General features: G+C 40.6%; 1 protein-coding gene across 5 annotated transcripts in view; it reads left to right on the forward strand.

Annotated features, from left to right (window-relative positions):
• Positions 1-25,090, forward strand: part of MCC (MCC regulator of Wnt signaling pathway) — a 320,126-nt gene that overhangs the window by 237,316 nt on the left and 57,720 nt on the right. For all 5 annotated transcript variants that reach the window (XM_020780019.3, XM_072992456.2, XM_020780020.3 and 2 more), the window contains 2 exons: positions 9,154-9,296; positions 23,422-23,585. In XM_020780019.3, the coding sequence (XP_020635678.3) occupies positions 9,154-9,296; positions 23,422-23,585 (307 nt within the window). The remainder of the gene's footprint in view (positions 1-9,153; positions 9,297-23,421; positions 23,586-25,090) is intronic.

Below are 25,090 nucleotides of genomic sequence, written 5' to 3' on the forward strand. Positions count from 1 at the left end.
GGTATCAGTAAGGTGGTCTGTAGCTGTGGACATTACATACCTCTTCTTTTTTTCAAACTTAGAATCACTCTAGTATGAGAAAAGAAGAAATGTAAGGAGACTGAAAGGTTACAGCTGGATGACAATATCCGTGTAGATCCTACGTAAACATATGTGGAGCCATGGCATTTCCACAATAAATCTCCCTCCAGAAGCCATCTGGAACTAAAGGTGGCGGGGAGGGGGAATACTGTTATGTTCTACATTTAGAGGTTCACCCATCTATGATGGAGTATTTCAATTTTGGATCCGCTATATGAAATTAAATTTTTATGTAAAATCAAATTTTAATCATAATTTAATTCTGAAAAATTTGGGCCGTATAAAACGGTAGGTTTTTAGATTTGAAGTCTGAAAAAATGCAAGTTGAATTTGATGAGCAACTCTTAATTACTAAGAACAATACAATCAAGTAAGTAGACAATTAACTAAGGTATGTGTGCATGTCCAAATTTAGGTTAACTCCTTAGTGACTCATGACATCATACCCTCAAAGGATGTTAATTTTAAAGTTTGAACTTTAGCTTTTCTGTAGATTACCATACAGGAGTCAGTTATAGCTCCATTTTCATTATGTTATTATGGGAATGAAGTTGGTGGTGGTTATATTTGCTTGTACACCACCCAGAGTAGTGTGCATTCACTAGGTGGTATGACAGACAGACCGACGGATGGATGGATGGATGGATGGTGGCAGGTCATGGATCAAGCATGTTGCTTTCCACAATTAATTAAGTAATATCATTGCTTGGTTACAAAGAACTTAATTTTAAATACAGCTTTCTTAAGTTTTGCAACATAAATTTGATGTTTTCTATACTGTTCTCATAGGAAAACGTTTCGTCTTTTTTTTTCTCACTGCCTGGAAAGCATAGCAATTAATCCATACATTGCAGGAGAAATCTTCACATTTACACAACTACTTTCTTAGAAGACAGGGTAATGTTACCCATTTAATAATGGGTAGATTTGAACCACTCAGGGGACTGTTTTTCTCAGAGGACTATGCCAGAAATGGAAACTGCCTTCTTATGAAGAGATCTGACAAAAATATTAGCATAAATATAATTGTAACAAACCTTGTATTCACAGAGGACCTCATACCTGAGGATATCAAAGTGCTTTACCAGCACTAATTAAAGTGGACTGAATGTTGGAAAATAGCCAATGTCTCGATTGTGTTGGGAGCCATGAGACTTATTGTGCATACACCCTGTCAACACTCCAAATGAATTCCTTAGTGGAGATGAGGGTGGGGAAAGCATCCATGTGTCATTTGTATTATTTCTCACATTATGTTTAATTAAGAGAAGCAAACATAAAGGGTACACTGTCTTGTTCATTTTCCTTTTAAATTACATATTTATATAAATTACATAAGCAATGCGCTAATTTAAAGCAAGCTTTGGTCAATCTAATCTGATCAAATACCAGCAGGATCTACCAGCTAAACAAGAAACTAAGCATTTTTGGAACCTAATGTGTATTCTTGTCACCAAGAAGGAGCAGTGGTGATTCAGGCTATGCCTAAAAACCACAAGAGACCACCTAAAGATATTATAAGATACCTTTCTTTTCATTGAATGTTTGAACATATTCTGTTGCAGAAAGGACTCTTGACTGGTTGAATAGGTTTTTAAGAGGAGAAGTATTTTATTCTAGCAATACAGTGAGATAAAATAAAAAACTAATGTTAAACAACACACAGTATTTTACCTAATTCATCACATGTTCGGTATACAGTATGTTGTAGAATTATCATTCCTTGGCATCCTCTTCCTTTTATACATTTCAGTCTGCCTTAGAACCATAAACTGATCAATTTGCAACGATTTGTCATACATGTTAGTATATCCTTCATGCTCAGTACTTGCTGCTGCCTTACATCAATGAATGGAATGAGGGAGAACCACATCTCCTTCATTCCATTCATTGGAATGCATCCAGCCTGATTGTGTGTTTAACCAAGATACTATATCAAATATAGTATCTCCCAATTTGAAGAGACCCTTGCCCAGCAGGCCGAGGCAAAGAGGAAGTCACAAAAGCAGCAAAACCAGGGAGCCGGACAGGGGACAGACTGGATTTGTCTTCAGTGTGGAAGGGACTGTCACTCTCGAATTGGCCTTCTCAGCCACACTAGACGCTGTTCCAAGTCCTCCATACAGAGCACGTTACCATAGTCTTTTGAGACTGAAGGATGTCTAATGAATATCAAATTAGCTCATCAGTGGGGTACTTCATAGATTTTCAGAAACCATTCATTCACAACATAACATCTTTTCATGTTTTTATGCTGCGTTATAATAATCTAAATTGTTGGTAATCATAATCATTATCACAATCACAACCAGAATCCATAATAAAGGAATATCACATCTGTAATGACTGCCAGTATGCACCATTAAGCATCAATAGAAAAATTATAAATAGGATGATCTAAATTGGTTTATTACTTGTAATGTGAGTTTTTAAATAGCAGTCCAAAATTCTTGCACATATTCATAGGATCTCCCTATCCCTGTTTATAAGAATTACCATGTCTCTGACATAGATCACTATAGATATAGATACTCTTTGAAGGGAGCTGCACATAGAATATATTGCAATAATCCAAACAGGATGTTAGAAAGGCATGTGCCACCATGGCCAAATCAGACATCTCAATGCACGGGCACAGCAGGAGCATCAGTTTTAACTATGCAAACTCATTCCTGGTCAATGCTGAGACTTGTACATCCAGGCTCAGAATTGAATCCAGGAGCACACTCAAGATGCAAGTCTGACTTTTCAGATGGAGTGTAGCTCCATTCAATACAGGCTGAATCCCTATCCCCTGAATTGACTTTTGATTTACTAGGAGCACAGTGTTAAATTTCAGTGTTAAGCCTAATTTAGTCCATTACTCGGTGGGAAGTGGTGGCGTTCCTGGTTAAACCACAGAAGCCTCTGTGCTGCAAGGTCAGAAGACCAGCAGTCATAAGACTGAATCCACACGACGGAGTGAGCTCCTGTCGCTTGTCCCAGCTCCTGCCAACCTAGCAGTTCGAAAGCATGTAAATGCGAGTAGATAAATAGGTACCATCATGGTGGGAAGGTAATGGCGTTCCGTGTCTAGTCATGCTGGCCACGATGGATAAACGCTGTCTTTACGGCTTGGAGACAGGGATGAGCAACGTGCCCTAGAGTTGGAAACGGAACTAAATGTCAAGGGGAACGTTTACCTTTACCTTTAGTCCATTACTGCCAAAAGGTACTAGTCTAGGTGCAGAACAGGTTCTTTGGAATCAGATGGAAAGGAGATAGAGTTGGGTGTCATCAGCATTTTGATGGCACGAACACAAAACTCCAGACATCCTTTCCCAATTATTTCATTTAAATGTTGAAAGTATGGGGGACAGGACTGAATCTTTTATCTCCTTTTTCATAACCAAACGTGCCCAAAGAAGTAGACGCTACACCAAATTCTTCTAATAAAACTAGTTTATTGTTTAACATGTCTTCATCATCTTTTAAGTCTTGTTTATCTTCTTCCAAATTCAACAATGTCATAAGTCTAAACATTATTAAAACTGGGTAACTCTCCATGATATGACAACGGGGAATAGTTGGTAACATCTTGGGACCATCTGGGTTTAAAAGTAAAGGTAAAGGTTCCCCTTGACAATTTTTGTCCAGTCGTGTTCGACTCTAGGGGGCGGTGCTCATCCCCGTTTCCAAGCCATAGAGCCAGCGTTTTGTCTGAAGACAATCTTCCGTGGTCACATGGCCAGTGCAACTTAGACACGGAACGCTGTTACCTTCCCACCGAGGTGGTCCCTATTTATCTACTTGCATTTGCATGCTTTCGAACCACTAGGTTGGCGGGAGCTGGGACAAAGCGACGGGAGCTCACTCCATCGCGTGGATTTGATCTTACGACTGCTGGTCTTCTGACCCTGCAGCACATGCTTCTGCGGTTTAGCCCGCAGCACCACCACGTCCCTTAGCTGGGCGCTGAACCCAAGACCACTTGGGTTTAGCGCCCAGCATCTCTGCCCACTTCAGTTTTGTGGATTGCAAGTCGAACCTTCTTGGTGCTCCCCCTTTATCGAGCCATGAACTATTCTCCATCGGGGTCTGAAGGGGCTAGGCCCACAGGATATCTCTGGGTTCACATCTCTGCCTTTCTCTTCTCTGTTCTTCCCTCTTTATCCACACGCTGTACTCTTTCCTTTGCTTTCTCTCTTCAGTCTCCCCCCAGTAAGGTGGCTTTCTATGCATCTGTTGTCTCCATTTCTTTTTAGTGTACTCATGGGTACTCTGAATTCCACCCACTCTCCTGTCCAAGGATCTTCTTCAACCAACTCCACAAGCTCTTCTTTTTCTTCTTCTTTCTCCTCTCTTCCCCAACATGCTTCTGCCTCTCCCTCTCCTTCTTCCCCTCTTTTATCCTCCTCCTTTCACACCCAGTTAGCACCCCCTTCAGTCTCTTTCTCTATTTCTAATTTCCTTAATTCCCTTTCTATAACTCCTGTCTCTTCTTCTTCTGTCTTTGTTTGAGAGTCGGACGGTACACACTTCTGATCATGGCTGAGGTGACTCCTCGCCTCACACTCTCACCTCTCCAGTGATTGTGTCCACATCCTCAGAAAACACAAACTGAAACATATCCATTTTTAAAGGTCAAATAGGAATTTTTACCCCCTTTAGAAATTTATGGAGGATTTGGCATTGATTTTTTTTAGTATCAGTTTGGTTGAATATCTCTTATGTATTAAGTGTTTAATCATGTATCTCTAATTGTGACTGAAATAGAATTTAGTTGTTTGTTTTTCTACATTAAATCCATAATCTGTTTCCTAATATCTTTTTCCCAGGCTATTTTTAATTTTATGTTCTTCCATTACGGTAAGTAAGTAACTAACAATGAATAACGTGACTAAACCTTTAGTCTTACCTTGTGAGGTAAAACACTCATCTCCAAAAACTGTTCAGGTTTCTGTTGCCTCATTCCTTCATATGTTGTTTATCTCACCCTATTTTTGGTTTGTTTTCCTTTTCCTCTCATGCCTCTAAATTTGATGTATTCCTTTTCTTTCTAAGTTTGTTTTATTTATATTCATTTGGGTATAAGTGCTTATGTGGGAGAAGCAAGAACTTCAAGAGCCCATGTTCCTGATGTATTTTTCAAGGATGAAAAATAGAGAAATCTGAGATTTAATTCTCAGAAGATGCTCTATAGCTACCAAACTCGTATTTCAGTTTAAATGAATATAAAAACACTAGTGGGCCTACCGTGCATTCTGTTATAAACAGGGTGAGTTTTGTACTGTATTTTAATTTAAACCTACAGTACTGTAGTTTCATTTGAGCTAGACTAATTTTTAAATAGAAATCCCTTGAAGCTTCACAGAATGAAAACTGGAACTGAAAGCTCTTTAAATAAATTTGCTGAAGTCCTGTTGTTGAAACTACATTTGATGGATGGGTGATGACCTCATCAGCAGAGGAGATTTTTGGTAATCAAAGACTTCTTGCTTCTTTTCAGAGGCTGACTGACCTTTGTGAATAATTTGTTTCATTGTGTTGAAACTGTGGCAGCTTCCTCAATGTAATATATGCAATAGAAATAAATCATTTGTGAGCAGTTTTTGTAAGCCAGTAGAAAGAATGGAAGAGTGTTTACTTATCAGAAATCTCCCCCTCCCAATAAATCTATGGTGATCTTTGGTAAACAAAGACGTCCTTCTTTGGTCTTCTTTCTCAGTAGTTATGCCAACGAGTATAGTTTAATAATACACAGTATTGCAGAATCGATTTTACCTTCTTATTCATTTGTGCACTACTTTGTACACTGACTACAGTATTTCTGAAAGTTTGACTTAAATCTCCAGCCAGCTCATAACATTTAGTTTCATGAGGTGGAAAAAGAAGTTAAAACCATGTCATATTGTGGGTTTAAATCTGTGTGACTAAAAATGATAGCAAACAATGTTCATTACAGCTTGTGTGTACAAGTATTACCACTGTGATTAGCCTATCCTCTTTTCCGCTCAGAGAGGTAATTCAGGTTTTCAAATGAAAGGCTAATTGCAGAGAGTTGACATAAATGAGCAAACAAATTACCCTTCTGACCAAAAAAGACAGTTCTTTGACTGTGTGGTAATTGTTTTTTGTCTAAAGCTAATTATTGTTGGCTTGTGTTGTGCCTAATAATTAACTTATTCACAGACTGTTAATTCACATTTTATTATCTTAGACTTTAATTTATACCACTTGGGATTTACTTCCCTCACTTGCTTTATCATGTATTGCGCAACATTTTAAAATATTCTTCAGATCTGTTCTTCATATACTGTAACTGTTTTACAGTATTTTGTATGTTTTGTTCTTGATATTGTTGAGAAAGTATGCTTTTGAGCTGAAGTTAGCTATTCTAGAAACTTTTATTATTAATATGTCTAATGCGTGGAAGTATGATGCCCAATTGCCCTTGCCAATAAATAGCCCTTATTGCAACCGGCTTACTGAGAGAAAAGGTGGTATACAGAAATAATAGACTTGTTAGCAGCATGGAGTAATAATAAGTGAAGGAAATTAAAGAAAATGTAGCTCTTTTTCTTTAATTATAAAAATGAATACAGTATGACCCCTATTTCTGTAGGATCAGTATGCGTAGTTTCACTTATCTGCTGTCTGAAAATATTAAAAATATTAAATAAAAAACCCCAGAAATACATATTTCCGTGATGTAATTACCAGAACTGGCTAGTAGAGGGCTCCAGAACTATGCTATATACTGTATGGGGTTTGCTATCATCTGTGAGTTTCAGCATGAAGAGGCTTGGAAGTGATCCCTTGCGGGTACCATGGGCCTATCATATGAAAATCGACTATGCCTCTGTAATGATAAAGAAATTGAAACATTAGAGCATATCCTTTTCAAATGCAGTTTTTACAGGGATGACCATGCCAGACTCCTTAGCCCTGTAATGAGAGATTTCCCAGGCAGGTCCCTTGGACTGGTACACAAGATATTTTCTAGCAAACACAAATAAGCCCACAACAGAACTTGTGGCCAAGTTTCTTTTTTTTCTGCACACAGAACATGAAATTCTCACCTGTGCTTTATAATATTCAATGTTTTACAGCTGAATCTACTTAATTTTAAATAGTTTTAAATCATTCTTGAAATTTTAAATGTATTAGGTCTGTGACCACAAAATAAATATTACTACTACATGGTCCTACTGTACGCATTTTTTGTAATCTCAGGGAGGAGTTTATGCTGGTTCTCTTCCTCAATGTAGTATAAATAAATCATTCATAAACATTTTTTTTTAATCAGTGGATCTTAGCAATATTGAGCACTTGGAAGGAAGAAGCCATTAATTTCTTTATTGCTCAGGGGACCCAGTCATCTTCTTGACACACACCAAGTTAATTTGCACATACTAGGGTGCCATGTTCCAGCTCTTCAAATTGGGGCATCCTAGTTTAAATATCATGCCAGTGTTGCATACTATGCAAATTAGGCAATTTGCATAATATGCAAATTTATATGGTATCCTAATTATTGTTGGTTTTTCATATTATGCAATTTAAGTGCATTGACTAATTTTTTTCTACCAATATATTTTAGCCTTGGAACCACTAATCTAAGGGAAACACTGTAATGTAATGAATTAGGGTGTTAGACATAGAACAGGAAGACACAAATCTAAATCCTTGCTTAGTCAAAAACTTGTTTGATATCCTTGGGTCAGTCAGTACATCTCAGCCCATCTTATAGAACTGTTTTATTCTGAAAAAGAGGGAAAATGGTACCCTATCAAGCAGGAAGGTACATTGCTAGTAAATATAACTAAATAATGACATCTTGTCGCATATATTGGCCTTCTGGTAATATTCTCATGAGAGGGCTATCATTTTTTGCCATTAGACAAAAAAAAAACCTATAGATCCATGGGAATATTGCAGACATCCACCAGCAAGCAAGTCTCATTTGGTGCGAATTCAAGATAGGACCTTCTTTGTGGCCACTCCCACTCTTTGGAATTCTGCCAATGGGAGGTTTGGGTTAGGATGCTCTCTGTGTTGTCCTTCTGCCAGCTGACAAATATATTTTTATTCCATCAGGCCTTAAACAAATGGCCTGCTGGTTTTCTTTTATTTCTGGCATTTGCTACTATTTTTATTGAGATGTTTTACTGTATTTTAACTGAATTTTAAAATTTCACTGGGTTAAAAGTATATTCTGATATTTGTAATGTGCTGTCCAAGAAACTAATGTGTATTTATACATAATTTACAGTAGCTTCTTGCTGACCATTAACATGTCCCTGCTTGGATTTTCAGGTGTATGTAGGGTTGCCAGATGTCAGGCAAAAGGAGGACATGTCCTTTTTTTTAGCCTAATGTCCTCCATCTGGCAGGTAAAGATAAAAACCTTTAAAATATCAGGCTTTTGTATATTTTATGTTATAATTTTGGATGGGGCGGAGAGGTGGAAAGGAATTTTGGAAAAAAGCCCCCATTGAATTTATTTTAATTTTTTAACATGATTGTTTCTTGGTCGGTTCCCTAAGAGACATTTATTGGCAGCTATTGTAATAAAATCGTATTGATTGCGGGTTTAATCTGGAATGATACAAATGAAACATTCAATATGTCCTCCTCCGTCCTCCTTTTTGTCTTTCTCTGTCCTCCTTTTGGTACCCTTGCATCTGGCAACCCTAGGTGTGTGTCAGTCACCAGACTGAGTTCCATGTCTGAAAATCCAGCAAGTATTCATTAATTAACAACAAGAAGCCATTGTAGATTACAGTACATTGTTTACTTTCTGCCACTGTAACTACACAAGAGGATTTTGAGCACTGAGTTCGTTATTACTGTTTTAGTGTAAGCTGTCAGTGAGAAAAACAGCTTCTAGATAAAATAAAATAATAACTGATAGTGATGTGATCAGAAGGGAAGACTGGGTTAGAAATTTTTCTGTTGCCTTAATGCTGGCTTGTATTTAGTAACATAAAAAAAGAAATTGTGATTAATTGTTTCAGTTATAGGACCAATATATGTGCCTTTTCTGTTTGTTGATTGATAGAAAAATATTTTTTTTGACTGTCTATTCAGGGAAGAAGATGAATATTCAGAACTTCGGTCAGAACTTAGTCATAGTCAGCATGAAGCCAATGAAGATTCACACAGTATGGACCAAGATCAAACTTCTGTTTCTGTCCCAGAAAACCAATCAACTATGGTCACAGCTGACATGGGTGAGCAATATTTTTGAATGTGAGTTATCAAAGCAGCAGAAATGAATTTTTAACGACTAGTAAAAACTGGGTCTGTGTATCTGCTCTAGTTTGATCCAAATTATTTATGTTAGAAATCACTTTCAATTTGCTTTGAGCTGATTTGTAGCCTATCTGGTTTGTAAGTATTTTTACCTATTTGTATTTTCTAAATAGTGAAAAAACTTGAAAATAAGAAAAATAAAGGGCTCTGACTTGGAATTGTGAAATCAACTACTGCTTCACCTCCAATGTACAGGCAAAGCTCACACCAGTCTCCTTCATTCCCTTCTTCCTTTCTCCTCCTCACCACCCAGCTGGGAGCTATGCAATTTAGACAGCATATGCCCTATTACTAAGTATAGTGTGACTTTTCCTGCTCAGTTCCCCACAGTGGTACAATCTTCACATACACAGAGGCTCTTAGTCAAGTGGATAGAGATCTGTAGCTGCCTAAAAGAAAAGAGGAGAAATTATCCAATGCACACTCACCCTACCTCCTGAAAATCAAAGCAATGCAATTGGTTTCCATTCTTTCCAAAGTGCTTGCTTCACAAAAAGGCCAGCTGTTGCAGGGCCAGGAGAATTCCCTCCCAGTGGCTCTGTGATTGAGGTTTCTAGGGTAGCTAGGATTTTTCAGTGGTACCTGAGCTGTCAATCTTCATTTGCTTTGGGCTTCCTGGTTCCCAGTAGCTCCATGATTGGGGTTTATAGGGCACCTTGAACTTTTCATTAGTGCTTGAGGTTTCAATCTCCTTCTACCTTGAGATTCCTAGTTGTGTTACAGTATTACTTTCATTTTCCCAGTGAGTGGTTTTTTTTTAATGTTCAGTTTTTTTAACCATGAAGCGCAGAAGTAATATTTGATTCTTCAGAGAGCCAATTTCATTCAACTGCCACCTCAAGCTTTCAAGCTTCACTTTGGATTGATTTGGAAACTGATAAGTCTCTCCCTCCCTCCTTTGCTTCAGATTTCTAAATAAGTTCAAATCCCAAAGTACTGTACGTTCCTGGTACAAAACTTTATAGGCAAAGTAAGGGATTTGGTGACATGGCTTAGAAGTCAATCTGGCAGCTTCTCCTTTTATTTATTTATTTATTTATTTATTTATTTATTTAATTAATTAATTAATTAATTAATTAATTAATTAATTAATTAATTAATTAATTAATTAATATGCCGCCCACTCTACCCAAAGGTCTCTGGGCGGCTTACAACAATTAAAATTCAATGCAATAAAATAAAATGATTAAAATACAGTTAAAATACAATTAAAATACAATTAAAAAATACAATTAAAATTGCCATCATTAAGACCCACAGTTAATGTTATTTCAATTAAAAGCCTTCTGGAACAGGAAGGTTTTGACCTGGCGCCGAAATATCATCAGTGTCGGCGCCAGGCGAATTTCAGTTGGGAGGGCGTTCCATAGTCTGGGGGCAGCTGCCGAGAAGGCCCTTTGTCTACAAGCCATCCCTCTTACCTCCTTGAGGGGTGGCTCTTTCAAAAGGGCCCCCTGGCTAGATCTTAACAGCCTGGTAGGCTCATATGGAAGTAACTACTTACAACGTTAAAAAAATCAATAAGAACATTTAACATTACCCCAGTTTCTTGTTCAAAACCCCTTAGGGAAGGAATGTGGTAACATTGTTTTTGTATTTAATGAAATAAAGTTTAAACTGAAAGTTATATAGTTTCATCATCATCATCATCATCATCATCATCATCATCATCATAGACCTGCAAAGCTGGAAGGGACCCTAGTGCAGTCCTGAATCCTGATCCTTAGTTTGAGGATGAGTCTTCAGATTCAATCGGATGCTGGGAAATTCATAATAAGAAATCATATTAATATAAATAAGTCCATAACCAAATGATTGGAAAGCACTGATATAAGCCATCTGTTTGGTGTGACATATCCATCTAATATTTTACCATTACACTGGAGAAAAAATTTCCATTAAGCATTAATGTTTAAGTATACCTGGCAATTTTATTTTCCCTTTAAAAATATTGCATTCTGTTATTACTTGCTAGTGATTTTAGCTTTCTCACATGTTGTTGTTTAGTCATTAAGTCATGTCCGACTCTTCGTGACCCCATAGACCAGAGCACGCCAGGCCCTCCTGTCTTCCACTGCCTCCCGGAGTTTGGTCAAAGTCATGTTGGTAGCTTCGATGACACTGTCCAACCATCTCGTCATCTGTCATCCCCTTCTCCTCTTGCCATCACACTTTACCAACATCAGGGTCTTTTCCAGGGAGTCTTCTCTTCTCATGAGATGGCCAAAGTATTGGAGCCTCAGCTTCAGGATCTGTCCTTCCAGTGAGCATTCAGGGTTGATTTCCTTCAAAATGGATAGGTTTGTTCTCTTTGCAGTCCAGGGGGCTCTCAAGAGTCTCTTCCAGCACCACAATTCAAAAGCATCAATTCTTCAGCGGTCAGCCTTCTTTATGGTCCAGCTCTCACTTCCATACATCACTACTGAGAAAAACCATAGCTTTGACTATGCTGACCTTTGTCGGCAAGGTGATATCTCTGCTTTTTAAGATGCTGTCTAGGTTTGTCATCGCTTTCCTCCCAAGAAGCAGGTGTCTTTAAATTTTGTGGCTGCTGTCACTATCTGCAGTTATTATGGAACCCAAAAAAGTAAAATCTATCACTGCCTCCCTATCTTCCCCAGGAGGTGATGGGGCCAGGAGGTGATGGGGCCATGGGCCATGATCTTAGATTTTTTGATGTTGAGCTTCAGACCATTGTTTGCACTCTCCTCTTTCACCCTCATTAAGAGGTTCTTTAATTCCTCTTCACTTTCTGCCATCAGAATGGTATCATCTGCATATCTGAGGTTGTTGATATTTCTTCCGGCAGTCTTAATTCCAGCTTGGGATTCATCCAGTCCTGCCTTTTGTATGATGTATTCTCCATATAAGTTAAATAAGCAGGGAGACAATATACAGCCTTGTCATACTCCTTTCATTCTCTTACATACAGTACTATAAATATGCAGTCCATTGATAGTCAATACCACAGATCAAATAACAAAGGAAATGGAAAAGCACTGTTCTTCTAAGTCTTGTTGCTGTCAGTTTTTGCACAGATTGCAAGTTTCACAGTAATATTTGGCTAAATGTTGAGATGTTTGTGTTAAAATGACTGATAATGTTGTTTTTTGCCAAAATTCAGCAGGTTTTGGGTTGCAAAGCCAACACATTCTATAGATATTCTATAGATATAGCCTACTTTGCTTCTATGGGCAGGCAGATTCAGAATGTTGAACTGCATTGTGCGGATATCAAAGTGCCACTGATATTTCAATCAGAAGGAGAACATACTCCCAATTTTAGCCTCACTTCAGTGATTCTGATGCATTTACTGAGGCAAATGACTTGCACTCAGGTAGCTTTCCTCCATCACAATATAGGTTAGTAGAACATACCAACAGTTTTGTTGTTGTTTAGTTGTTTAATCAAGTCCGACTCTTTGTGACCCCATGGACCAGAGCACGCCAGGCCCTCCTGTCTTCCACTGCCTCCCGGAGTTGGGTCAAACTCATGTTGGTAGCTTCGGTGACATTGTCCAACCATCTCATCCTCCGTCGTCCCCTTCTTCTCTTGCCTTCACACCTTCCTAACATCATGGTCATTTCCAGGGAGTCTTCTCTTCTCATGAGATGGCCAAAGTATTGGAGCCTCAGCTTCCACCAGCAGTTTAAGTACTGTAATATGAAATACTGATTGCAGAATGACTTTATAACATTTTCTTCAAAGTACAATGGAGAAAGAAAAAACTGTTGACAATCACCTGTGCTTCTGATAATGTACCCCCCCCCCCTTTTAAGCATGCAGGCATATTGTCTAGACATCATATGTGTTCAACTAACGCCATGACCTTTCTTGAAAAGGAAATTAATATAGAAGGCCTTGTTTTTCTTTGCTAGGTAGACATGATTAATATTAGTTGTGTTCTATAGGGTTATATGTGGTCCAGGGAATTCAGAGTTGCTGGTTGAAGAGTAATGTTGCCTGGGGGAAGGTTATAGATGTAGACAGGATGCTAATGCCTTTTAAGAATACATCAGAGGAGAGCAGTCTGAGCTTATGATTTTAAATTTATTAAATTACCATAAAAATAACTATTTAAGATTCATGTTTTGGGAGATTTCAAAATGAAGTTTGAACTGAACCATATTGCCCTGTTCAGTATTTTGAGATATGCCATTTAATTTAACTTTCTTGGCCTTCTCAGTGAAAATTAGCACTTTGTATGTTTGAGTCCAATTGTTATTTAAAGCAACTTGAAACAGCTATAAAACATCTACACTTGATCTTAGCCAAAAGGCCAAGAAGCGAAAGAAGGAAAGCTTCAGTGGAAAAGATAATACAGTAATGCCGGAAAAGGTTGAGGGCATGAGGAAAAGAGGAAGACCAAATATGAAATGGATTGACTCTCTAAAGGAAGCCACTATCTTAAATTCACAAGAGCTGAGCAGGGCTGTTGAGGACAACACATTTTGGAGATCAGTTATTCATGAGGTTGCCATAAGTCAGAGGCAACTTGAAAGCACATTAAAAACACCAGTCTTAGTTGTTGGTACTAATATGGTAACATTTGTAAAAATAGTCCTGCCTATGCTTCTGTTGTGACTACAACCTATATCAGTCATGATTATACAGTGGTACCTTGACTTATGAACTTAATCCGTATTGGAACAGTGTCCATAACTCGAAAAGTTCATAAGTCGAAGCACCATTTCCCATAGGAATGCATTGAAAACCGATTAATCCATTCCAGCCGAAGAAAAAATTTAAAAAAAAAATATTGCAAGCTGTTACATACAGCACTGATGTTACCTGTCTGTCATGGGTTTGGAGGGAAAGTTCCATCCTATGGGGAGTGGAAGGCGGGACATCAGGAGGAGGGGCTGTACTGTATAAATGTGAAGCGTGGGTGGTGAAGAGATGATGCTGTGAGACACTGTGAGACACTGGGTTGTGACGAAGCAGCAGCTGGGAAGAAGAAGCTGTTGTGGGAGTCTGTGTGTCAGACAGGGTACTACTGTGTGTCAGAGTACCAACCTGATAGGTTCAGGTGTCTGTTGGTTAGCCAGAACTGATAGGTTCAGGGTCTGTGCTTCAAGTTAAGGGTTCTGGGTGAACCAAACTGTATGCTTGTATGAGTGAGAATAAGCCACGTTACCTTATTTTATTCACCTGATTGTTTATTTTTCCCTGTGTGTATTTAAATAAACCTTATTCTTTTTATTGTTTAAAAATCCATCCCTGGTCTGTGTGACTTATTAAAGGGAATGGTTGGTGGCAGCTTAGTGTAACTGTGTGGCAGGTCCCAGTAGGTCTGGGTTTGTCACATTGATTGGTGTCCAGCGTGTGGGATACGACTGGTCCAGTTGTCCAGTGGTCCAGCAAAGCCTTGGCAAGTGTGCCCAGAGCAAGGGGGGTCTAGTCAGGGACAGTCTGAGGCGCGTAGGTAATCTTCTAGGTGTACCTCACGGGGAGGTGCGCTAGTAGAAGAACGTGCCAACTGGGGAGACTTAGATTAAGGTGCTCTGAGGCAGCCTAGTTTTGGCGGGAAAAAGCTGAGGCAAAACTGCGTAGTAACAGTGATCTAGCTTGCCAGCTGAGAGGCCCAGCAGAGGGGGGTAGGCTCTGACTCGATACTGTTGCAAGTTTAGTGCTGAAGAACAGCAGCAATCTCTAGGGAGAGCTGGTTCTGAGGCAAGAAGGAAAAAAAGTGGTCGTTTTATTTTGAGGCTTGACTTTTTAAAGCAGCCTGTTCTGAGGGGGGATTATGCCCTTGACTCGAAGCCAGATAGCAGACATGAGTGAAGTGAAAGACCCCCAGATTGACCAAGGTTCTGAGGATGAATTTGGCTCAGTGCAGGGTGACAGCACAGGAGAGCAGAACCCAGAACTCAGAAAATTGCTCATAGTCCAACAGCATGAACTGAGGATGAGGCAATTTGAAATGGAGGAAAGGGAAAGAGAAGAAAGATTAGAGAGAGAGAGAATGGAGAGAGAAGAAAGAATGGAGAGAGAGAAAATGGCGTTTGAATTAAGAAAACTGGAACTGATGAACCAGAACAATAATAACAATAGGGATTCTGAGGGAGGCCAATTGTCTAAAGCTGACCTGAAGAAATTCCCTGTGTACCACAAGGGAGATTGTCCTGAGGTGTTCTTTTCCTTAGTGGAAAGAGCGTTTGTGGACTTCTCAGTGAGGGAAACTGAGAAGATGACCATCATGCGGTCTTTAATCAGTGGTAGCCTGGCTGAGGTTTATGCCGAGATGCCTGAGGAACTGATGAAAGATTTTGCAGAGTTTAAAAAACTGGTGTTTGCCAGACATGGGATAAATGCAGAGCAGCTGAGACAAAGATTCAGGTCCCTCACAAAAAAACCAGAACAGACTTTTACCCAAGTGGGGGCCCAATTGGTGAGGCTGCTTGAGAAATGGCTATCGCAGGAAGGAACAGAGACCTATGAGCAGCTTAAAGATTTGATAGCGCTGGAACAGTTCTATTCAGTCCTGCATGGGGAATTGAAATTCCAGGTGAGGGAAAGGAAACCGAAATCTGTGGCAGCAGCCGCAGAGATCGCAGATTTTATTTCCCAAATAAGAAAGCCCTTGGGTGAGGGGAAATTTGTAGGTAAACCCAAAGAAACCTACAGCAAGTACTCTCAGGGACCAGGGAAAAGCCAGCAAGGGGGAGGGGCCCATGGTGAAGGGAAGCCCTCAGACATGAAACCAAGACCTCAGATTTTGGAGGGAAAACCAAAACAAGATGAGAGAGAATCAAAATACACCAGAAAATGTTATTTCTGTCAGGGAAAGGGCCATCTAATCTCAGAGTGTGAGAAATTAAAGCAGCTAAAAGGAATGGTGCCTCAGAATTCTAGTGGGACCAAGCCAAAAGCTGTGTTCTGTGTCCAGAAAGAGCAAGGCTCAGTGTCGCTGAGGGAGCCTGTTGCCATGGCTACTCAGTCTGGAACAGCTACCTCTGCTGATCAGGCTGAGGAAAATGGTCCTCTTGTGGAGGTAAAGCGCTGCTTGCTGATAAAAACAGATTCTCAGTTGTTTGAGACAGCAGGAGTGGACGTAGGAATACTTGACCGTCAGTATAGGGGGCTGCGGGACACTTGTTCCCAGGTAACCCTGTGCCATCCAGATATTATTCCTAGGGAGTTTATAATCCCAAATGAGAGCATGAAGGTAGCAGGGATTGAGGGGCAGGTAATCTCTCTGCCAGTAGCAGAGGTACCTGTCAACTTTCAAGGCTGGAGGGGAGATTGGCGGCTAGCGATTTCATCGACTCTGCCAGCAGCCGTGCTCGTGGGAAATGACCTGGCTGAACATGTGAAACGGGTGCTAGTGATTACACGCTCACAAGCCACCACAGGGACAGTTCAGGGGGGTAATGATGAGCCAGAGACGGAAGCAGAGGGGAGTTCAGAAGCTGTGGTGGAAACCTTAACCACAGACAGCAGATTTGGACAGGAGCAAAAGGCAGACGCCACTCTCCAAAAGTGTATTGAACAGGTGACTGACGCCCAGCTAACACCTGAAACCCCAGTGAGATTTCTGGAGAAAAAGGGGATTTTATATAGAGAAACCCTGAGGAATATCTCAAAAGGGGGAGATGGGATCAGAAGTCAGCTGGTGGTGCCTGAAAAGTATCGCCCTATGATCTTACAAAGGGGTCACTCTGACATGTTTGCTGCACACTTAGGGGTGAAAGGGCCCCTTGACTTGATCAAACAAGATTGGGAGCAGATCACCCAGGATGACCCACAAGACGTTGTGACTTACATAGACACCTTGATGAATGACCTAAGGAGAAATCTAGAGCTGGCAGCAGAAAACCTGCAAGCTCAGAAGGTCAGACAGAAAACATGGTATGACCACAAAGCTAGAGAGAGGCACTTTGACCCAGGGGAGGAAGTGCTTTGGCTTAGGCCCTGCAGAGAGAACAAGCTGCAGCTCAAATGGGCAGGACCATATAGGGTCATTTCCAAGATGTCAGACCTGAACTACCTAATAGAGCAGGAGGAGAACCAAGCAAGGAGGGTGGTTCATGTGAATGCCCTAAAACCCTACTACAGAGGGGAACAGAGGGTTTTATTCGCGATAAAAGCAGCTGAGAGTGAGGAAGCGGAATTACCCTTCTGGGAGGGTAGAGGGGAAGTAAAATACAACCCAGAGGAGGTAAAGATCAGTCCTGCACTCACCCAAGACCAGCAGCAAGAACTAAAAATGCTGCTTAGCAAATATCAACAGGTGTTTTCCAACAAGCCGGGGATAGTGAAGGGAGTGATGCATCGGATCCACACAGGGGATGCACCCCCGCAGGCAGTATCCCCATACCGAGTAACGGGACCCTATAGGGACAAGGTGCGGAAGGAGCTGGACGAGATGCTGAGGGAGAACATAATCGTCCCCTCTTCTAGTCCTTGGTCCTCTCCGATAGTCCTTGTGGACAAGCCTGATGGGAGCATTAGGTTTTGTGTTGATTACAGGAAATTAAACCGTGTAACCACTCCTGATGCCTACCCAATGCCCAGGCTAGACAACCTGATTGAAACCATAGGGGGTTGTCGGTTCATCTCATCATTGGACCTGGTAAAGGGATATTGGCAATTAAGAATTGATCCCAGGGATCAAGAAAAGACTGCCTTTTGCAGCCCTTTTGGTCTCTATGAGTTTCGAGTCCTGAGCTTTGGTCTCAGAAATGCACCAGCCACATTCCAAAGGCTGATGGACCAGACCTTGGCAGGGCTCAGTGACTTTACAGTGGCCTACATTGACGACATAGGGATCTTCAGTAACACCTGGGAAGATCACCTGATACACCTGGAGTTAGTGCTGCAGAGGTTAAGTGCAGCAGGGCTAACAGTAAAGGCCAGCAAGTGTCAGCTGGGTAGCCCAGAAATAAAATACTTGGGTCACATGGTAGGGGGAGGAGTGATAAAACCCCTGGAGGCCAAAATAGAAGCTGTTCGTGATTGGCCTAGACCCAACACCAAGAAAAAGGTCAAATCATTTCTTGGGTTGGTGGGCTACTACAGAAAATTCATCCCGAGGTTTAGCGAGATTGCGGCTCCGCTGACCGATCTGACGAGGAAGAAGGCTGATGACCGCATCCCGTGGACCAGCGACTGTGAGGCGGCGTTCCAGAGGTTGAAGGAGGCGTTAATCAACTATCCTGTCCTGCGGGCTCCAGACTTCGACCGGGAGTTCATCATCTACACCGATGCGTCTAACAGCGGGGTAGGAGCAGTTCTGTGCCAGGAGGATGAGAATGGTGACCAGCATCCAGTATCCTACCTGAGTAGGAAACTCCAAAAAGGTGAGAGACATTTGGCAACCGTGGAGAAGGAGTGTTTGGCCATAGTCTACGCGATCCAGAAGGCCAAGCCTTACATCTGGGGAAGACATTTTATTCTGTGTACTGACCATTCACCATTGCAATGGTTAAAGATAATGAAAACCCACAATAGCAAACTTATGAGGTGGGCTTTAAACCTACAGGACTATGACTTTGAAGTGAAGGTGGTCAGAGGGTCAGTGAACTGTGTTGCTGACGCCTTATCAAGAAGACCTGAAGAATGAAGACGGCGAAAGAACATGGACTATGTGTATATAATGAGAACAAAAAGTTAAAATGTACCTGGTTTTGAAATTGGTTTGTATGAATAAAGGTAAAATTGATGTAATGTATATGGTAAATGTTTAAATGCCTAATTGAAATGTTTAACTTAGAGTGTAAGGATAAGTAAGTATTATATGGTATGTATAACTGTTGTTGTGTATTTTATACAGGTTGTTTTTTGGTGAAAAGCACCTTAGCTTTCCCCCTACAAAACAACTTATAAAGAGGGGAGGTGTTACATACAGCACTGATGTTACCTGTCTGTCATGGGTTTGGAGGGAAAGTTCCATCCTATGGGGAGTGGAAGGCGGGACATCAGGAGGAGGGGCTGTACTGTATAAATGTGAAGCGTGTGTGGTGAAGAGATGATGCTGTGAGACACTGGGAGACACTGGGATGTGACGAAGCAGCAGCTGGGAAGAAGAAGCTGTTGTGGGAGTCTGTGTGTCAGACAGGGTACTACTGTGTGTCAGAGTACCAACCTGATAGGTTCAGGTGTCTGTTGGGTAGCCAGAACTGATAGGTTCAGGGTCTGTGCTTCAAGTTAAGGTTCTGTGTGAACCAAACTGTACGCTTGTATGAGTGAGAATAAGCCACGTTACTTTATTTTATTCACCTGATTGTTTTATTTTCCCTGTGTGTATTTAAAATAAACCTTATTCTTTTTATTGTTTAAAAATCCATCCCTAGTCTGTGTGACTTCTTACAGGGAATGGTTGGTGGCAGCTTAGTGAAAGTGTGGCAGATCCCAGTAGGTCTGGGTTTGTCACACAAGCCCCATAGGAACGCGCTGGGGCTGCAAAAAAACAAAACCAAACCCAGGAGAGAAAGGGAGCCTCAAAGGCTGGCCAAAGTGAACGGGGCAAGGGCCAGACACCTGGCCGGGAAGCGCTCGCCTGCCTGCCTGCCTGCCTGCCTCCTCCTGCTCCTCCGGAGCTTCCCTCACTCTGGTCAGCAGCCACGGCTTCCCCCCCTGCTGCCCAGAGGAAAAAAATAACCCACAAAAATAAAAAGAGCACAGCAAGCCCAGTCGGAAGGTGCTCCGTTGCTGAGACTTTAAGAAAAAACCTCAAAAAACAGACAGACACTAGAGCCACCTCTGTTGCTGAGGTTTAAGAATGAAAAAACCTCCAAAATACAGGCGTGCGCACGCACACACACACACACTCCGAAGCAGAGCACAGAAACAAACCCTTCCTGCAGACACACACACACACACACACACTCACTCTGAAGCAGAGCCACCAAAACCCACTCAGAACAGGTTTTTTAAAGGAGAAAACAGCAGCTTACCTCCCTGCAGATACACACACACACACGCTCACTCCGAAGCAGGAGGCTCTCCCAAGCCTCCAGCTGCAACACACCCTATAACTGCTGAAAGAGCTACAGCACAAAGAAGCAGCCTCGTCGCCACCTACAGTTAGAAAGTTGAATTGCCCACCTTTTCCCCCCGCCTGTTTCTGTTCCTAAGTGGAAGCTCCGCTCGCAAGTAGAAGCAGAAGTTGCGACCAGAGCTGTTCATAAGTCAAAATGTTCTTAACTAGGGATGTTTGTAAGTCGAGGTACCACTTTAAAATCAAATTGGGTGGTTTCACCATACTGCATACCTGGATTGAGGAACATATGGGCATCTGAGTGTTGTTGAAGTACAACCCCCATCATCTTCCTTCATTGGCTATCCTAGCTATGAATTATTAAAAGTGTAGCCATATCTGAGGGGCCCCTGGCCCTACTTTACATCTGGTGCCCTCCAAGTGAGAGTTTTGGATGATATTTAACATAATCCCTGGTAACTGGCTGTGCAGGCTGCAGTTGATGGGATTTGTAATTATTCGGTAACTGGAAGGCACCAGCCGGCTTATTCCAGTCATAGTGAACATAATGGTTTACATTTCTTTAATTATTTCCTTACATCTTCTTTTTGTCTGATGTGTAACCTAAATTTAATGTCCAGTTTTTCTGATACAGGGATTACTGTGTTTCTGAACATCCCTGTTCCAAGCCAAACACTGGCTAATTTTTTCTTTATTAGGCAATTGGAAAGATGTTGAGCAACTGACAAAAAGTTGGCAAAAGGCAATGAAATCTTTGTCATATGTGGTGAAATCTAACATCTCAAACTGGTCTTACAAGGTTGCTATCTCTATTTTGGAACTTCACTTTAAACTGGGAGATCTTGGTCTTAACATCTGGCCAGGATGATACAGGGACTGTTCTAATCCAGTCCCCAAACTGCCTTCTCTTCAGTGGACAATCTTGTGAAGAGCCCTGCAGGTCTCAAAAGTTAGCTTATTTTTGAGATTTCAGTGGTCTCATAAAGATAATATCCATCCTTGTGTTGGATTTTTCATTGTGTGTGTATTTTATTTTGTTCTTTTATATGTCCTGTACATTGACCTCATTTTAAAAAATCTTCCTACTGGATATACTCATCATAATGCAAATTCATCATGAGCTGAAAATGCAGAACTGCACATTGCATTAATACAGGAACCTCATTGACATACCAAACTGCATGTGCATGTCATGATATACTAGAAAATTTAGATATGCCTCTCTACTGCTATAGGCAATGAAACATCAAGGGCTGAAATAGCTAATCTCTCTTGCTGTATGTTGTAAATCATATGACTGGGTTTAATCTACTTTCTCCTTGAGATGTGAGTCTCTGTAGCCTTGTTATAAGGTCTTATTTCCTGGGAGAAAAACTGCCTGAGGGTTAGAACTTAAAATACAAGAGCTTGTTTGAAGGAGGCATTGTCTTGTAAAATGTGTACAAATTGTTATGGTGTTTCAGGAATGCAGGCAACATAAATGGAGTTTTATCAATTCCGCAATCTTCTTGGTGCAAACTGTATTTATAAAACAAACATTTTGCAGCTGAATATAGAAAAATGGTTTCTAAGTGAAGGTGACAAGGCATAGAGTTTTTTCATGGGGATTTTCTAAAACTATTTTTTGCACATGAACAGACTTCAAAAGAGTCCCACACTCCTCTTTAGATAATCCACATTGATAATATTAGGAAGTTTAATTTGATGAGCAATTTGCTTTGAGGGCTTCTAGCCAGTTTTAGAGCCTATCTCCAGGACTTCTCTGATGAGAATAAAATTCTCTTCAAAGTAAAATCACTACTAAAATATGGACCATTTGGTTGGTACAAATTGTCTCATCTTGCTTAAATGTATCTTTTAAGCTGTAGTTTGCACAAGGTATGGAATACTTTGGTTCAGGGTTCAATGGATCTCTAGAGGAAGGGAACAATCTCTGTTGTTTACTGTGATCAGTGAATGGTGACCTGGAACTCTGGAGACTAGAGTTCGAATCCCCACTTGGCCAGGGAAACTCACTGAGGGAGTAGAACTTGTAAAAACACTCCTTAAACATCTCACTTACCTTGAAAGCACTATTAGAGTTGCTTTAAGTCAGTTCCAACTTGATGGTACAGAACACATACACTGGAAAATTAGGTGTAACATGCTGAGTACAATGTAACACAATAATGTAATTACACAAGAAAAAAGTAGAAGAGATGCGAATAGTGGGAAAGAGGTGGTTTGGCAATGTTTTGCTATATGAAATTCATTAAAACAAATTCTGTCCAGTTTTAAACCAGTTTAGAAGACATTGTTACTCTTCATATTTCCAGCATTTCCTAATGCATCTCTTTGGGCTAAGCCATGAGGAGTGAAGGCAGTTAACTTTCAATAAGTACTGCATACTGAATTGAGCAGAGAAGGGAACAGAAGTAGTTCCTTGCATCTCTTCTGGTGCAAGCTGTCTTATATTAACCCAAAAGGAACTGTGCATCAAGGGATGAAATGCTGTTTTTAGCTGTGTAGAAAGATGGTATTATCCCCTGTTTCTGCCATCCATCATGAAATGCATTCTAGGAGAAGGCAAGATCTGCTTACTTGCTCCTGCAATAATGAGAATACTTGCAACTACAAACAACTGCTGAAATTATTATGACAGTTAAAAAGCAGATTACTCCTATGCAAACGAGCCATGCTACATTCTTCATGGGAAGGCATAAAAGATGAATTAGTCTCTCCACCCTATGGGCGTGGAGGGAAGTCCTTCTTGGCCCTCAGAACAGTATGTTGCATGATTCAGAAAATTGTTTTAAAAAGACCCTCCCATTGATAACATCTGTTGCATATGAAAGACCCCTTTCTTAGAGAGTATTGCATGGTCATAAAAATCAAGCGTATAACTTCCAAATCTGTATAATTGTTAGATAACAGTAAATTAATAACTCCAAAGATTAGATTGTCGGTATTTGTGGAGAAAATGGGTGCCTATTCAAGTTATCTTTTAGAAGTTTGCAACATTTCCCCACTGTCCCACCTTCCTTCAATAAAGAATGAAGGGTAATATTTTCATTTTCAGGTGACTTGCAGTTCATGTCTGACATATTTTCTTTGTTTCACAGATACCTGTAGTGACTTGAACTCTGAACTGCAGAGAGTGCTGACAGGACTGGAAAATGTTGTCTGTGGAAGAAAAAAGAGCAGCTGTAGTTTGTCTGTGGCAGATGTGGACAGACACATTGAACAACTCACTACTGCCAGTGAACACTGTGACTTAGCCATTAAGGTGTGGTAACATTAAGTAGCTGTTTCCCTTATTGTGTAACTTTTTGCACTTTTTTTTTTTGAAAAAAAGAATTTCATATATATTTGAGATAAATGATCAGTAGTTTGCCTGCTATACCAGTGGAATATTGAGTTGCAAAAAACAAAACAACAAAAGCCAAACCAAGCAACTAAAAGTACAGCTCCCCACATCCATCTTTGCAGGCCTCATCTTATCATTGGCTGGGAAGCTGTCATGTCATGGAATATTGATAAATATCCTCACTCTCGTTCTGGTACCTGCAATCCAGCATGGAGAAGTAATACAACTATAGTGACAAATGCAAATAGACTGGCTGCATGATTTGAACACTACACATAGATTAAGAGTAGTAGGAATCGGGTGCTGTTGGCTACAACAATGGCGACTGCAGGCATTTTGTGTGGCTGTAGATTGTTAACTCAGCTGCACCAGCAAAGAGGAAAATTAAAGAACAGACAACAACAAAAGAACTGAGAAGCAAAAACATAAAGGAGGATACATGTAAGGCAGGCACTGAAGATAAGAAGGGCAGGAAGATAATGAGTGGATGAGAATAGAGTATGGAGAGGACCAAACTGACAGAACTTAGTGACACTCAAGGTTGTGTGCTAATGGTAATTTGATAAGCACATAAGTGAAACCGCAGTCTGGTAAGCAAAGTGTGCATGAGCAGATTCAGGGTAAACAGGTTGCTCAGCAGGCTAAAAAATGGAGATCTAAAGAAAATAGAGGAAACAGTGGGATGAAGAAGGTTTATGATGGCAGAGACTTCAGTAAATAAGGAGCCAAACGGAAAGAACTAAGGTGGGATAAGAAGAGAGGTTCGTATTAAAGTGTTGGTATGAGTAGAACTGGTGGCAACCCAACAATGCTTCAAGGTAGTTCAGCTCTCATACATTTATTTTTGATTATGCTCTATGTAATTTCAACAATATGGGGCCTTACTTACATAGCATACTAAATATGCACTCAGAGGCTGTCCACAAGGGCATTTGTGTTGCTGTTCAGTGCACTGAAGAGTTGGGTTAGGCCACTCTTCCTGCATCCCCATATGGGCATCACTGGAGCAGACCAATTTGTCCTAACACATACCTTTTTGAATCACTGTTAGGGGGCTCTACTATTTTGGTGCAGGTTGGAGGGCTCCAATTTAGTCTATTCCCAGAGCATGTAGTAGCTTGGAACAGACTAAACTACAGCCTTACAGCTCCTTTCCTTTCTGGTATTCTAAAGCAAGTTACGAGCGGCTTCAGGATAGCAGAAATTGAACCACCTCCCTTGATCATCTGCAAAGGGTATGGGGAAGTAAAATTATTTTTTATTGTGCTTGGTAGTTCATTGCTAATGCAATGAATCACTTGGATTAAAACATTTTTTTAAAATTATTTGCCAGTTTGTCTGTTACTGATTCAAAATGTGGCTGTGGGCAGTAAGAAAATATTTTCACTTCTCTGACCCTCCGCAGACAATCAGGGGAAGAGTTT

The sequence above is a fragment of the Pogona vitticeps genome, chromosome 2, assembly GCF_051106095.1.
Source record: "Pogona vitticeps strain Pit_001003342236 chromosome 2, PviZW2.1, whole genome shotgun sequence".
In the NCBI taxonomy this organism is placed as follows: domain Eukaryota; kingdom Metazoa; phylum Chordata; class Lepidosauria; order Squamata; family Agamidae; genus Pogona; species Pogona vitticeps.